We start from the raw sequence: 16,131 nt of genomic DNA, 5'->3' as shown, positions 1-16,131 counted from the left end.
CTCCCCTTGAGGCCGGGACTGGAGCGTGTGCCTCCTGTCCACCCTCCCCTGCCGCAAAGCCAACACCATGAGTCTGAGAGGCTTTATTTGGCTTTATTTAGTAAAATGTTAAAATAAATAAATACAAATTGATCAGCTGCTCTGTATCCCCCCCCACCCCCTCAAAACAAAACTCAAACAAACAAAAACAAAAACTTTGAAGCACAAAACTCCAAATACAAGTTCTACCAAGACTGAAATCACAAAGGGCTTGGACAAGAGACAGGTTGGGAGCTGGCTGGCACTTTTCTGCTCAGAGCTCACTGACCTCTGGCGGTCCTGCCTGACTGCAGCGTACCCTGGGCTGAGGACCCAGCAACAGCGGAGAGAGGGACAGTGGCCAGAGAGGCTGCTGTGGGGCTGGTGGAGTCCTCGGAACAAGAGCCTCTGCGGGCGGAGAGTGAAGAGACGTGAGCCCTGCTCTTCCTTGACAAGGGCTATTTTCAGGAGCTCCACCGGGGCTCTCTAAATAGGAAAACCCTCCAGTTCTTCCCCTTTACCCTGGTGGGAGGGTCACCCTTCACCTCCTGGAAAGGAGCTGACACTGAGGACGGCTCTGAGCCAGAGGGAACAGGTCTCCCGTTTCCTGCCAAGGGTGCCCAGCTGAGGGGTGGGGGTGAGGTCCACGGTCTTCTTTTTCACACAGAGCAAGGTCACCTCCATCCAACAAAAGCCACGCAATCTGGAGAACCCAGGGACTGGAAGACGTACCTGGGCCCCCATTCTCCCTCCTACCAAAAAGCCTTCTTCCCCTGGGGTAAAAGTCTCCTAAATTAAGCCCTTTGGATAAATGAGAAAGACTAAACCCTAAAAGGGAATGTAGGGAGGAAACTGCTATGAGTGTGCTGTGTGGGTCGTTGTGGTTCGGGATGAGAGCCCAACAAGGCTCTGCTGGCCCCAGGAGTAGGTGGCAGAGATGGCTGGAGAGGCGACCGCACACACAGAGACCGCAGTGAGCTGGAAACGTGGTCGCCCTCACGGGAGAGGCGTGGGGCGAGGAAGCGTGCCCCACTCACACGCCCGGTTGAGCCTGAGCGAAGAAGCCACAGGGACACAGAAGGCCAGCAGGGACACTGGGCGCTGGGTGCCAGCTGGAGGCCGCCATGGCCAGGGTACAGGCCCCACACAGGTTAAGGCCCGTGAGGGGCTGTCTCGAGCGGGGCCTCCCTGGCCCAGTAAGGAAGGAAGCAAGCAGAACTCTGGATTAGCTCAGCGGAGGTGAGACAAGACCCAGCAGGCTCTGCAAGAAAAAGGGAGCTGCAGGCCACACTTGCAAGAACGTGAGCAGGGAAGATGACAGCAACATGACCTCACTGCCTCCAGGGCGCGTCAACGTGGCTGCAGGCCTGACAGAGGCCTCTTGATCCAGCCCAGGTGGGCAGCTGGATCAGTCCCAGTCCCTGACCAGCCGCGCCCCTGGCCTCTGAAGTGGCCGCAAGCCGGCTGCCCTCGGACGTGCCTGTCAGTGGCTACATCCAGACATGGGGAAAAGCAGTGGAGAGGAAGAGCGAGGTGGGGCAGTCATGAAGGTGTGTCTCGGGTGGTCACAGGGACCCTCGGGTCTGGAGGGACGGGGAGGCTCTTCTCTTGGCAGGACAGTGGAGGAGGAGGACACAGGTGACTAGGGCCTTTTCTCCACAGTGAGGGGAGTTTGGGGATTTGAATGCGGGTTTGGGGGCAGGGCTGCAGTTTTTCACTCAGTCATCCTAGCTGACTAGCACAACGACTCCCATCTGAACTTGAGAAGAATCGCACCCCAACCTTAGGCAAGGTCAGAGAGTGCCTGCTCACAGCAGCCTGCAAAACCCTGGTGTAAGTTCCTGGCCCAGCCACCCACCCCTGAGAATCCCCAGGGGGCTCCTTCCTGAGCAAAGGCCTCTTCTTTCAAGAAGACAGGTATTAAGCGGCCACCTCCTGTTTCTGGGCCCAGACAAGTCCGATGGGAGGGCTCCAAGACAGGGCGCACAGCCCGCCTCTGGGCTCTGAAGCCCTGCCAACCATTCCTCCAACGAGTCCAGGCATCTCCCAAAGCTCCCTGACTAGACATAGCACCTTGGTTTTTGCATGAGCAGAGGGAGTGCCTTTCTTTCCCCCTTGGGCAACCCTGCAGCCACTCCCTGACTCTCAAGAGGCCAGTGCAGCCCCCTCCTCATCCCCTCTTCTAACTAACAAACATCCCAGGAAGAGGAACGAAAACGGTTGGTAGAGAAGAGACACATTTTACATGAATAGGACTGCTCCGTGGCAGTCGCCTTCAGGGTCCATCTCTGTCTCTCCGGGCCGTACTAGGTGAGGGAGAGATGACTGGTCCATTTCTGCCCCCTCCTAGACTCTGGCCCTTATTGGACATGGGGCAGACTTGGGGGAGATACTCTGGGAGTGCCTGGGCACAGAGTCTCTGCCTCTCTCCTGGGGCCAGATGTGTGCCGTGGGCAAAGGTCTCCAGCAGGAGTGCACACGTGACAAAAATTTATTTCCTACAAGGCAAAAATGACGGAAATGGTCCGAGCCTCTCAGAACCCTGGTTTTCTCAAGAAGGCGACAGGCCAAGCCAAGGCAAGCACAGCGTTCTAGCCAAAGGTCACCCAGGAAGCTTGTGGGTGGGCAAAGTGGGGTAAGACTCCCATCGCCAGGGCCTGGAGCCAGCAGGCAGAGAAAGCGGCTGGAGGTGCAGACCTCTCTTCAAAGGCGTGCAGACAGACACAAAGGCCGCCCAGGGACTCCCTCGTCTCAGAGACACCCTGTCCCCTCAAGACATCTCACTCCCTCGTCCTCTCTAAGCACCAAGGGCCGATGCAGCCAGCCTGCTCCCTGCATCCTTCAAAGCTGGGCTGTGTGGGCACCAGTGAGCTTCACTGGCCACTCCCTTCAAAGCTGTCCCCCAGGCACTCGAAATGCTGGTGGCTGAAAGACCAAGAGCAGCACCAAAGGAAGGATCTGATTTAGGCACCAGCCTTTTGCTCCAGCAAAACCCGAGGAGACGAGAAGCAGGCCCTGACACCATCCACGCTCCGTGTGGGCTCCAGAAACGGGAGCTCCGCTCCCTGCACCAAGCAGGGAGGACAGTCTTTTCCGAGGAGGGGAGGATGGTGGGAGAGCTCTGCCCCTGCCTTTCAGGGCTGCAGCCGTCCGGAGGACAGAAATCACGGGGACTAGCCCACCAGTCTTGAGACACAAACACAGCAAAATGTCATCATGATCAGCAGGTTCTGTGCTAAAAAATTATAACTACACAGCATTTTCTCCAGTTCTGACACCTTTTTAATAGAAATCACTGTTTTTAGGAAACAAATAGCACTTTTGTAATTTTTTTTTTTTACAATGTTTCTTACCTTGATCTTAATTTAAGTAACACTAGGAAGACCTCAATATCTTTTATTTTCCTTTTTAATTAAAAAAAAAAGTTGTTGTTGTTTTGTTTTTTTTTCCCCAGATACAAAGATTTTTGCCCTTGCATAAAAAAACAGTGCCCCGAACGATGACACAAGGACTCACACGGACTCACTGGACCTCACTGACACTATGATTCCTATTCTACCATGCAAGGTCTTGACTACCCTTAATTGGACTGTCAGCCTGAAAAACAGCTTTTCTATTCCTTATTTTAGTTTTTGTTACCAAAAAAGTAAAATAAACAACAAAATAAAACTTTTCTTTTAAAAGAAAAAAAGAACAAAAACAAAAATTTTAAAAAAAAAAAAAAGAAAAGAAACATCTCCATTCGATTCACACACACCTGGGTCGCGTGCTGCTTCGCTCAGGATCTTCTCTTCTTATAAATATAGAAAAGGGATGGAGCTTGTTTTCAAGTAAAATCACTGATCCACCGTTTTTCCTTCCTCGACACACACACACACACACACCCTTCTTCCCCGCCCCGGGCAAGGGCCACCTGAGGCCTGGTTCTGCTTGTTCTTGGAGAGGGAAGGTAACCGGCTCACCCATGGGGATGGCACCAATTTGCCAAAGCAGGGAAGGAACGTGGGGAGCGTGGGGGTGCCCACGGTCGGGAGCAGGGTGCTCCGGAGAAGAACCGGGCGGCTGGTTCTTGGTGTCCATCTCTCCGGGCACGGTGCCCACTCCAGACACTATGAAATACTGCTTATTCGGTATGCTTTTCCCACCCCGACTCCCTCCCATCCCCTCCCCCACCCCTCCTCTGGGCACTGGGGTTGGTGAAATCTCCATTTCCTCTTTTTGGTTTTATAGTAGTGAGAGTTTAGAAACAGGAAAGCCCACACACTCTTTGGACTTGTCTTCTCTACCTAAACGAACGGCTCGGCAAATAAGGATCTGAAACCTGCTCTCCTCCCTCCGCCCGGCCCTGCTCCCCACCCGACAAAACAAAAACAAACCCTCGTGGCTGTGGAGGCTGCTGCAGGCACACACTGGTGTATAATAGAGAGAGTAAATATATTATTTCACTTGGCATGGTGCTGGCAAAGAACCTCCAGCTGGCACTATTTCATGTAACATGGTCCAATCTTTGCATGTACACACAGAATAAGAAGGATCAATTGGCAAACTCTGGTGCCACCTGGCACAAGCATCTTCTCTCTCTCTGGAACCAAAGAACCAAAAGAATTCTGTACTTCCCAGAAGAAACCCGGCTTGGCTTTGCTAGAGTCTTCAGGGTTCTGCTCTCCTTGCGCCGGGACCTCGTGGCTTCTCCTAGCGGGCTGTTATTTAGTCTCTTCCCCCGGGTTACAGTTCGCTGTGCAGCTCTGGGAGGAGGAGGAGGGTGGGGAGGGGGCCGGCGTGGAGGTGCTGGCGTTGGCAGGGGGGGTGCAGTCCGGGCCGTTGGAGAGGGCCCCCACAGTGGCCTCAGAGTCTACAGGTTTGGAGAGGTCGATGCCGTGGATGAGGCGGATCAGCTGTTTTACCTTCTCCAGGGAGCTGTGCATCTCCTTCTGCCGGGCCAGGATGGTGTTCTTCATTTCCATGCATTTCTGCAGTCAATGAGAAGGGCAGTGGCACTGAGCCTCTGGCTGTCCTGACAGGCCCGGCAGCCCTCTCCAGACACAAGAATCCCTGCTGGCTAGGGTGCAGCCCTACACCTTGTTCTGCTCCACCTCGAGCGGGTGCTGCTACCCAAGGGAAGGAGGAGGCCCAAGAGGCGAGAGGAGGGGAGCAAGTGAGTGGTTTCAAAGCCCACTTCTTTCAAAGCCCACTAGGATTTACAGCCAAACATGAATTACCACTATCATACTGCAAAATAAAAAGCATTTAAAAAAAAAAAATGGCTCTCACAGCTGAGCTGAAGCTGGTGTGAACAGGTCTGGGTACGCTTCTACCTTGCTAATATGCTGATAGGCTCCGGACTGGGCTGACCTTTCCAGGATAGACACAAGCCAGTGGTATCTGAGTTCAGTTTGAAGGCCTACTGAAGACCACTGGGACAGCAGGATTTTAGAGGCAGGGCCCTAAGGCGGGAAAGTCAGTGATATTTAGGAGACTCAGACTGCAGCCAAGAGAAGGCCTTCTGCTCCGTCATGGACAGGTAGCCTTTGGCCATGTATGAGGGCAGGAGGAGAAGGAGACGACAGAGGATGAGATGGTTGGATGGCATCACCGACTCGATGGACATGAGTTTGGGTAAACTCCAGGAGTTGGTGATGGACAGGGAGGCCCAGTGTGCTGCAGTTCATGGGGTACAAAGAGTCGGACACAATTGAGCGACTGAACTGAACTGAACTGATGAGGCCTCCCACACCTGCTGGCTTCTGTTCTAGGCAGGGAAAGTGATGTGAAACCTGCCAGCCACAATGGGCAGTACAGTGAGGAAGGACAGCAAGACTGCCACCAAGTCCAGGGTACCACCTGGCGTCCACGAGGGCTGGGGCCACCTCACTGCAACAAGGGGACCTACTCAGTGGAAAAGAAAGCCTGCTCCAGTCAGGAGGAGCCTCTGAACCCCTGCAGCAAACACAGCCCTCCTTCCCACCTGGTCAGCCAGGCTGGGCGGTGTTTAATTCCAGTACTCATCTCCAGAAAGCACTCCTTCTTGGGCTGCGCCGGGGACCCTAGAGAGGCGATCAGCAGGGCGTGGGAGAGGGGACAGGAGGGAAGGCCCTCCCCACGGGCCCACTAGCTAGCTAGAGTGACTGGGCAGAGTTACACACGGGGACCTGGTCTGTTCAGGCGGCTCTACACTCTTCCCAACACGCTCAGGAGCTCACGGGGGTGCTGGCTATGCTCCTGAAGCTGCTACTTGACCTCTTCAAGTAGCAGAGAAAATCTAGAGACTGATAATCTCTCAGATCAAAGCCAAGAGAATGCTCCAGAGCTTGGCTCAGGAATGATGTACCAACTGGCCCCCTGTACCTGAGGACCAGACTCTGAGTGGAGGCAAACTGCAACCGCCTAAGGCAGCAGTGTCAATATGCTGAAGGAATGCATCAGGCCGCGACAGCCACACGTCCTCTGACGTACACGTAAAGTTCTGCATCTCTGTACCCGACACTAAAGGCATGAGGCTGACTTACACTTATAGAATTGCTGAGCTGTTTCACCTTCTGCTCTAGTTGTTCTCGTTCTTGTTTTAAATCTGAACTCCATTTAAGTAATTTCTGTTTCTCTTCTTCTTTTGCTGGGAAGAAAAAAAAAAAAAGGAACTTAGTCCCAAGTGCCATCAGAGCGCAGAAGCTGCCCACCTGACTTTGTGCTCTACGTGTAAAAGGACGCTAAGAAAACTGCCAGTGGCTCGGGCCTGGCGTCACATGAACAGATCTCACTTCTCAGTTTTCCTCTCCAACAAAGTACTACAACCAACTTTTTATTTCATTCAATAAAGCTTTTCATGTGTAACTTTAAAGTTCCTTTTGAAAACAAAACAAACACTGTCAGTACTTTTAAACAAAGGCAGGCTCATTCAAAAGGCAGTATGGATAATTCTTTACCTGCTTTGTAGGCAATATAGGAATGAACAATTGCTAAAGTTCCAGGCCATGGAATTGCTTCTTCCTTCTTCAGCATCTGAAAAGATTTTCAGAAGTTTATCCTTGAGAAAGAAGAATAAGCACACCCCCCCTGTGTAACAAGAAGCAACAGCGTCTGTCGCTATTGGCAGACAAACTCCAGGAAGGGTTTATGGCGGCAGTGTGGCAAAACTATGGCTGTAGTTTCTGGACTACGAAGTTCCCGTTTACCAGAGAATAAAGGTCAACGGCAGGAAGAGCCAAGCCCCCTGAGCCCCGGCGGAGGCACCGGGCTGGGCGTTCCCAACTTCTCAGACCTGCTGCATGACCCTCAGCTACGCGCTGTGGCCAGAACCATCAGCACACAAGCTGCACATCTGCATGATGGCAGAACCACGGGCAGGTGCATCCTTGACCTGACACGGGCTGCCTATCTCAATGTTAGCTTATATGTCCCTCAAAGACAGCCTGATCAAGGAAATTAAATATCAACCCCAAACACTGAAGTATAATCTAGACCCCACGGAGAAGATTATCAGAGGCTCACAAAGCAGCATCAGCACGAGGACTGTCTCTACTACATCACAGAGACAGTAAGGACGAAGACTAAAGATTTAAAGGGGGAGACCAGAAGTCTCCCAAATCAGGATTCCAAAGAATTGAGCAGGGCTCCTAAAGCTTGCTGAGTACTGGGCTTATTTACTATTTATACACTTGCCTACATTCAAAAAGGTCTCAGGACAGCCTATCATAAAAACATAAAGATATAGATGAATCACTGAGGGGAAAAAAATCAGAAACTAAACAGAAAGGAGAGGGATGGAGCACAGTTTCTCTTCTTTCAAGTGCATTAAATATTAAGACAGTACTTTATATAGTCAGTGCTCTGATCCTGATGAGAACTCAGGTTAAAAGTAAAACTGTTTTTATTTGAATTAAACGATCAATTGCACATTCTCCTTTAAGGATTTTATTTCCAGACATTCAACCATATGCTGAGTTTGGACCATTTTTAGAGAATGAGGCAGACAGTACTGTGGACTTTAAAAGGTAACGGTAATGAAAAGATACGTCATTTCAAATAGAGAGAAGCAGTTAGGGTCTCTCCACCTTACACGAGTCACTGCCTCATGAACTGAGGACCTCTGAGAGGACAGAGGCTCTGCAGGTGAGGGCTGTCCTGTGAGTACGGCAGACGTGGTCTGGAGAACTACTGGAGTGGGGAGAGACCGAGCCATTCCCCCAGATGAGAGGGGAGGGGGGCTTTCTCCTCCTCCATCCCTCGTTCTCTCTGACCCACCCCACAGTACCTGGTCCTGACATCTGGGACAGATCCACATGCCCTTGGGAATCGTTTTCAGAGGAGGGTCTAAGCAGTCCAGATGATACACCCGGGAACAGGTGTCGCACATCAGCAGCTGGCCACTTTTTCTGCAAACACTGCAAAAATCCTCATGGACGTCACCCTACGACATCGCGAGGAAAGGTAAAGAAAGGACAAAAACGTGAACGCTGAATGTTAACATGCGCGCTCTGAATACACACAAATGTTTCAGGACACTCAGCTGTGCCCCTCCAACTCATTACAAGAGCGCTCAGGAAAAGTAGGAATTACCAGTGGTGCAAGCCCCCCACCTGGTCCATACAGCTGGGGTCCCCCAGGTGGGGCCGGTATTCTTAAGAGTTTACAGCAGACTGTAACTCTAGTCTCCCAGGCCAAAATGAGCTTTAGAGGCGACAGCTCAGCATTCGTGTTTTAGTACAGTCCAACTCAAATCATAAAGTTGAAAGACCTTGAAACCCATTCATCAAAGTGTTCCACAATACGATCCCAAAGATTCCCATTACCTATCATTCTTCAGGGGAGTTTAGAAAAATTGGAAAAGACAGACAGACAAAAAATGTAGGCTTTCATTAAACTCTTTGCTTGTTCTGGGAGAAAAACTATAGTCAGAATTCACATGGGAAAGGCTTAAGTCCAAAGCATATTAAACTCCTATGAGCGTTCTGACACGAAGAATTAAAAAGCCACACACCTGACAGTGCTCTCTTAAAACCAGCTCCTGGCACTGGCTGCGCAATGGCCCGTTCTATTCCAGGAGGCTGTATTCCTCCCATAAAATGCTTCACCAGATGGAAGAGCAGCCTCAGTGCGCTCTGCGCATCTCCCCCTCCCCCCACCAGTGACAGTTCTGGTACTCAGGTGAGCCTGCAGGAGCCCTCACGACAAGAGGCACCATCAGGAAAAAGCAGATTTATTTAAAATTTGGAGAGAACACATTTTTTAAAAATGAGGTATTAAAGAGCTGGTTTCTGGTGAGTCAATCCCTGGCCCGTTCTCTGAACAGGATTAATGCTGTTGCTAAGGACACCAGGGAAGGGAAGACTGAGGGGTCACGCCAGAGGTTAGCTAAGAAGGCAGTGCCACAACTTGAGGCAGACTCCTTTTCACTTCCAGGGTGCTGTTTTAGAATTCCAGGCCATTCTGCCAGAAGGTCTAATACAGAAATTTTGCCCAGGAAGCAAAGATAGACAGAGCAATGCCCAGTTCTTCCTTTCTATGATATAACCTTTCAGCCACCACTGCAGAAAGTGAAAGTGAAAGTCGCTCAGACCTGTCTGACTCTTTGTGATCCCATGGACTACAGACTCCGTGGAATTCTCCAGGCCAGAATACTGGACTGAGTTGTCTTTCCCTTCTCCAGGGGATCTTCAGGAATGTTATCTTCTCAGACCTACAATTTCTCTCCAAAGGAAAGGAAAGGAGACTATCTGGCAGTATCTACATATCTAGGGTATCTGGTGGAGTAGAAAACTGGCTGCAAAAAATTGTAAAATACATCAAAGTGTGGATGAATGCTACTCTTTTTTAGTAAAACAATGTTATCTTTGGACAATTAAAAAAAAATACTTGTACACGTGCAAAAATACTGCAGGAGAATGCAGCATAACAGCTTAATTTCAAAGGCACTGAAAGACATAAAGGTTTCTTTCCTAGATGAGCTGTGACTTTCTTCTTTTGTTCTTAAGACCAGGCTGAGGGGAGTGCTTCTCTAGACAGCTCATCTTTCTTAAACCACAGCCACATGCTTTAAGTCTGCGATTTTAAGGAGTTTATAGAAATTTTATGGTTTCCAAAATTCTCTTACATGACCCACAGGTAAAATTATCAGTGATGAAGTAAATGAGACAAACTGGACATCTTATCCCAAATACCTATCTTATTTGTTGGGTAGAGTTCTTGTTCACTTCCCTTTGCTACTGAGTAAGGAGACCATCAGGAAGTGGAAGGTGGAGAGTACATAAAATAAAGTTTAAATAATTTCTTTCAAGTTCCTAAAGGAAAGAAAACTCTTATTTACATATCCTGTAGTAGCAGTTCATAATCTCTTCAGTGTGAGGACCCCTTAGTAATTTTAAGAATTACTAAGCGCTTTTGTCTACCTCAAAGTGCTCTTGTTTACTTCAAAGTGCTTTTCTTTATGTGAGTTCTACCTATTGCTATTTATTGTACTAAAACTTTTAAAGCTTTTTTACTTTGAAATAATAACAGAATCACAGGAAGTTACAAAATCATGTACTGAAAAACGTTAAAACCCAGGCACACACAGGCACACCTTTGGTTAGCCCTCACAGTGATGACGTCATCACTGATCATGTCGTATGTGGAAAACGTCACTGTCCTCCACTTCAGAGAATGAGAATGAGATGGCAAACAACATTTTAGTGCTATCATGAAAATATTTCTGATTTTATATTTTGATTGATACTATATTTGAAAATACATATTCTGACTTCCCTGAAAGAGTCGCAGGGACACGCAGACCACACATGGAGAACTGCTGCCCATTGAAATGGAATATAAAATGCCAGGATACGTATTTCATCCACACAGAATTGATTCTTTGTTTAAAGAGGCACAGAAGTCCCACAGAGGTGCCGCCCCAGGTCCAAAAGCTTATTAGGCTTTGGTGACTGACCAAATTACTACCGTAAACCAAACAGCAAGCTGAACGATGGCTGACCCAGGAGTCTCTGCGAGGAGCTGAGGGGTGTATGTTTTTTGGAAACACCCTGGCTATATCAATCACAACTTCATCATTTGCTAAAACAATGTTCAACCGTGTCAACATATCTTTTCTTCTCATGAAAATGATGACAGTGGCAACAGGTATATCCTGAAGATAAGTGACCGGCTGGGTCTTATATCACTAGCTCCTTCTGGATGATTACTGATCCCCAAGAAAGGCTTGCCTTTTGACTGTGATTGTTTAATTAATGTTGCTGGGGTTTACGCTACCTGGAGGCAAACACAGATAGAGCCCTGTGCGCTGATTTTAATCACTGCCACTGTTGGGACACTGAAAAAGTAGAAGTCAATTATCTTAAAGAAAATCCATTCCACTAGGGTTTTTATTTATTTGGTTTTGGGGGGTCTTAGCTGGGGCATGTAGGATCTAATTCCCTGACCAGGGATCGAACCCAGGCCCCCTGCAATGGGGAGCATGGAGCCTTAGCCACTGCACCACCAGGAAAGTCCCATCCATTCCACTGGTGTAACCTAGAAGGTTCTCAACATATTTAGTGGTTTTAGGAAAGCTTTATTTCATCTTTAGATTCCTGCAAAGAACAAAGTTTGCATTTTAAGATGAAACTTGGCAAAAGCTTTTCAGTTTGTGATTTGATCTGAATGGATCCTTTGGGTTCAATCAAATAAAATCATAAACCCTCTAAGTCAAAAGTCATAAAAACAGCACCTTTAGCAATGATAACTCAATTGCAGATCCACAATCACCTGTTCACCACCATTTGTGCATCACCTTGTGAAAGGATCCCTACCAAGAAACTGTGAGCTGGCAATACCTTGGCAATGCTTCAACGGATGAAAATGGAGACAATCTTTGGGGCCAACAAACAAGGTTTCTGACCGTGATCTGGTACTCGTTAACAGGACAGGCAGTGTCAACCACTAATGCCAAAAGCCAATGCTGAGTCTTGAGAGGAATTCTAGGCCTGCAGCCTTGGCTATGTCCCAGGAAGGAGACCTGCCCGAGAAGATGGCTCTTCCATGACCCTGGTCCTCCAAGATAACACTGACTTTGCTGCTTCTGCAACTGTAACTTGTGCTGTGCACATGGTATTCTTTTGTTCTTCGGAGAGGAGCAGACCACTCACAGAGGAGGACGTGGCAACCCACTCCAGTGTTCTTGCCTGGAGAATCCCATGGACAGAGGAGTCTGGTAGGCTACAGTCCATAGGGTCGTAAAGAGTCAGACACGACTGAAACGATTTAGCGTGCATGCATGCAAATCATTAATAAGTACAAAAAGAGCCTTCAAGCTGAAAGGACATTTTACCTGAAGATGTAGCTTCAGGTAAAGACAAGCTCTGTAATCCACAAAAGAAATGGAACATGTACAAGATTAACTCCTTGGTCTCTCTTCTCAAATCTGCTCTTGTCATTCCAATAAATGGCAGCTTCATCCTTTCAGTTGTTTAGGCTAAAATCTTTAGCTATTCTCTTTTTTGTCACATCCCCTTATCCAATTCTGCTCATTCTTCAAAACAGACACAGACCCTATCAGTTTTCTCCACCTCTGCTTCTGCCACTCTACTGCGCCAAGCCATCGCCAGCTCCTGGCAGGACGCCTGCAGCAGCCTCCTACCTGGTCTCTCTGGGCTTCCACCCTGTCCTCCTCCGTCTCCTGTAAAACCCAAGTCAATTCCGCAAGTGCCTTAAAAATAACAAATGCAAGCAAGCACCATCAAAGGATGCCAAAACCACTGATTAAGACTGCTCGTCAAGGCTATGGTTTTTCCAGTGGTCATGTATGGATGCGAGAGTTGGACTATAAAGAAAGCTGAGCACCAAAGAATTGGTGCTTTTGAACTGTGGTGTTGGAGAAGACTCTTGAGAGTCCCTTGGACCGCAAGGAGATCCAACCAGTCCATCCTAAAGGAGATCAGTCCTGGGTGTTCACTGGAAGGACTGATGTTGAAGCTGAAACTCCAATACTTTGGCCACCTGATGCAAAGAGCTGACTCACTTGAAAAGACCCTGATGCTGGGAAAGACTGAGGGCAGGAGGAGAAGGGGACAACAGAGGATGAGATGGTTGGATGGCATCACCGACTCAAAGGACATGAGTTTGGATAAACTCCGGGAGTTGGTGATGGACAGGGAGGCCTGGCGAGCTGCAGTTCATGGGGTCGCAAAGAGTCAGACACGACTGAGTGACTGAACTAAACTGAAGACTGGTATTTTTACAGACTCAAAGCTATCTGCACCTAAGGAAATAGGCACCTTTAGAAGTAGAGACATTTGGTGGAGTCTACCTTAGAGATTAAAGCTAACATCAACAATGAGACGATGGACACACATGCCTCTTGAGATGCACCGAGAAGGGCTCATCATCATGTATTTATGCTCCCACAAAAATGCACACCCTGAATCTATTCTTGAGGAAACAATCAGATCATCCTAATGGAGGGACACTCTATACAGCACGTGGCTTATCTTTCAAAAAACGGTAATGTCATGAAAGACAAAGACAGGCTGAAAAACGGTTCCAGAGTAAGGAGACTAAAGACAAAGCACCATAAAAATTAATGTCAAAAGTGATCCTGGATTGGATCCTAGAACAGAAAAAACAAAGTGCCACGAAGGCATTTACTGAGACAACTGGAGAAACCTGAAGATGGGCTGTACATCATAATAATAACGTTTTATCATATTAAAGTTCTCAATTTGATAAGCTTATTGTGGCTATGTCAGAGAATATCTTTGTTTTTAGGAGATATACACTGAAGTATTTTGGGTAAAGCTTCAAGATGTTTGCAACTTCTTAACTAGAACAGCAAAACAAGTGTGTGTGGAGGGGTGGGGAATAGCAAACGTGGCAAAATTGTACCAGTTGGTGAATCTAGGTGAAGGGTATACATTTGTTCTCTGTGTTGTTATTGAAGCTTTTCGGTAGGTTTGAAATTTTTTCAAAATAAAAAGTGAAAAGTAATGCTACCCTTCTACTTAAAACCCTCCAGCATCTCCCATCTCATTCAGAGTTAAAACTACAAGGCCCTGCAAGACGGGCCCGGGCCTCTGAAGCCTCTTCTCCCACAGGTTCTCTCGTGTGCTCACCAAGTGCCTCTCTATGCCACACGCACTTCCTCCTGTGAGCAGGGCTTCTGCACTGCTGTCCCCGCTGCATGGAATGCCTCCCCACGCATGTTCCCACCTACTCCATTGCCATCTCGCTCACCACTGTCCATAAAAAGGACCTCCTGCCATAACTCTGATTTTGTGCCCCTTTTCTTCACTGCACGTTTCTTTACCTGACATTTAAATGTTCATTTGCTTAGCCCCTGCCTCTGGCCATGCAATGTGAGTTCCCTGAGGGCAGGGATTGGCTGTGTTCCCTGTTCTGTCCCCAGCCTCAAGAGCAGCGCCTGCTCAGCAGAGCAGTGCGCGGTACCTGTTAGACGTGTGTGTGTGAGGGTGTGTGTGTATATGTGTCTGTGTGTGTCTGTGTGTGTGTAGGGGTGGGGGGCGCAGTTTACACGCCTGCTGCCTGTGTGTGTGTGTGTTTGTGTGTCAGGGTGTGTGTGTCTGTGTGTGTCTGTGTGTGTAGGGGTGGGGGGGCGCAGTTTACATGCCTGCAGCCTCAGGGGCAGGCCTCTTAAGTATTGCTGCTTTCTCAGAAACCTGTTTCTGATCAATTCTGCCGAATAAAGTTGCTCGAAGGAAAAGTTTTCCAAGTCTTGAATTCTACTTGAAGCAAGAAACAAGGACTGCTGGGGGAAATGTGCACCTTTGTCCATTATCCACTCCCCAAAACTGATGACAAGACGCCTGCACACCTCTCAGTTATACGAGCTGACTTCCCCACCCCATCCCCCTGCCTGAGAACTCCTTCACTGCAGATAAAATGCAGACTGAAACCCCTGACCGAGCCTCCTGAGGTGGTATTTGACATGATTCTCAAGGTCACGGCAGGAGCGGGGACCCCAGCAGAAAGCTGCCTAGGAGGCACACGGTGGCCTGAACGGATTACTGCCTTTCCAGGGTCAGTCAAGGAGACGCAGCTGGTAAGGAGACAACACATGACAACGGCTTCCCCGATCTAAGGCCTGAGAAGGAGCCTGAGCGCTCCCCGTTACTTACGTCTGTGGAGGTGGGGCTGGGCAGGGACACAGGCTGGACAGACGCGGGGAAAGCGAATGTGGCCTCTGTCTTTTCATTCTCAGGGGAGTCGGGATGACTGGATGGGGGGGATGTTGGGGTAAGGGCTCCAAACCCCAGCACTGCATTGTATTTTGGAGGACGACCTATATACCGAGAGAAGGGAACAAAAGGGGAAAAAAGGGGGAGGGAAAGAAAGGGGGAAAAATGATCTTACATACCTTTGGCCAGTGTTCCTCATTGGCTAGCATGGAAAAGGAAGTGAGGTAGCAGACAGAAAGTTAATACAACAGTCCCAAAGAGAGGAAGAGAAGCAAAGATTTAAATGTCATTAGAAACAAATGCATGAGTCTCGAAGGGAGGATAAGAGAGCCTCAGAGAATGGCAGGAGATTCTGGGTCATATGTTAAAGGTCTTCGTCTTGGGCAGATTATAGAGACATTCCTCAACTATTACAACCTGAGATTTCTAACGGGAAAACAAGATGTCAAAGCTCAATGGGAGCCAAGACCAGGATAAGTGCTTATTTTCCTGTATCTTTTGTACGTTGTTCCCTAAGATTTTTCTGCAGTCACTATTCATATAATAATAATAATGATTCTCAGTTCCCAGACATATTCTCGAGGACTTCTGATTGCCCTTTTCTCTCCTATACACATTTTGGTCGCTTCAGTTTGTGAGGGTGGAGAAAGGCAAAGGGAAGAGGCAAAACTCAAGTAAACTACTCTGCCCCTTGCTGGCAGAGCTAGTTAAGAGAGATGTTCTGGAAGCAGTTGAAACCTAAGAGCTAAAAAGATGTTGTGGGCCTAACAACGACTTTAAGTATGCCTGGACTCAGACACCCTCCCCAGTTGACCAAGGAGTGCTCCCTGCTTCCATCACAAACATGCCGGTGGACTGCCTGTCCTAGTGTCTCAGGTAAGACCCTGTCATCAGTAACACTGATAACTGAGAAAGCTGGTCTGACAACCGAGGAGCATGTTGTATCAAACTTCAC

The 16,131-nt window shown here is 48.6% G+C and overlaps 1 protein-coding gene across 28 annotated transcripts in view; it reads right to left on the bottom strand.

Annotated features, from left to right (window-relative positions):
• Positions 1–78: 78 nt before the first annotated feature.
• PHF21A (PHD finger protein 21A) overlaps positions 79–16,131 on the bottom strand; it is a 189,803-nt gene continuing 173,750 nt past the window's right edge. For all 28 annotated transcript variants that reach the window (XM_065945040.1, XM_065945042.1, XM_065945047.1 and 25 more), the window contains 5 exons: positions 15,117–15,280; positions 8,267–8,422; positions 6,939–7,014; positions 6,525–6,628; positions 79–4,988 (listed from right to left, as the gene is read on the bottom strand). In XM_065945040.1, the coding sequence (XP_065801112.1) occupies positions 4,722–4,988; positions 6,525–6,628; positions 6,939–7,014; positions 8,267–8,422; positions 15,117–15,280 (767 nt within the window). In that variant the 3' untranslated portion in view covers positions 79–4,721. The remainder of the gene's footprint in view (positions 4,989–6,524; positions 6,629–6,938; positions 7,015–8,266; positions 8,423–15,116; positions 15,281–16,131) is intronic.

This window comes from Muntiacus reevesi, chromosome 9, assembly GCF_963930625.1.
Source record: "Muntiacus reevesi chromosome 9, mMunRee1.1, whole genome shotgun sequence".
NCBI classification, from domain to species: Eukaryota; Metazoa; Chordata; class Mammalia; order Artiodactyla; family Cervidae; genus Muntiacus; species Muntiacus reevesi.
The sequence above is the reverse complement of the archived record's forward strand: the minus strand, read 5'-3'. Positions and strand labels throughout refer to the sequence as shown.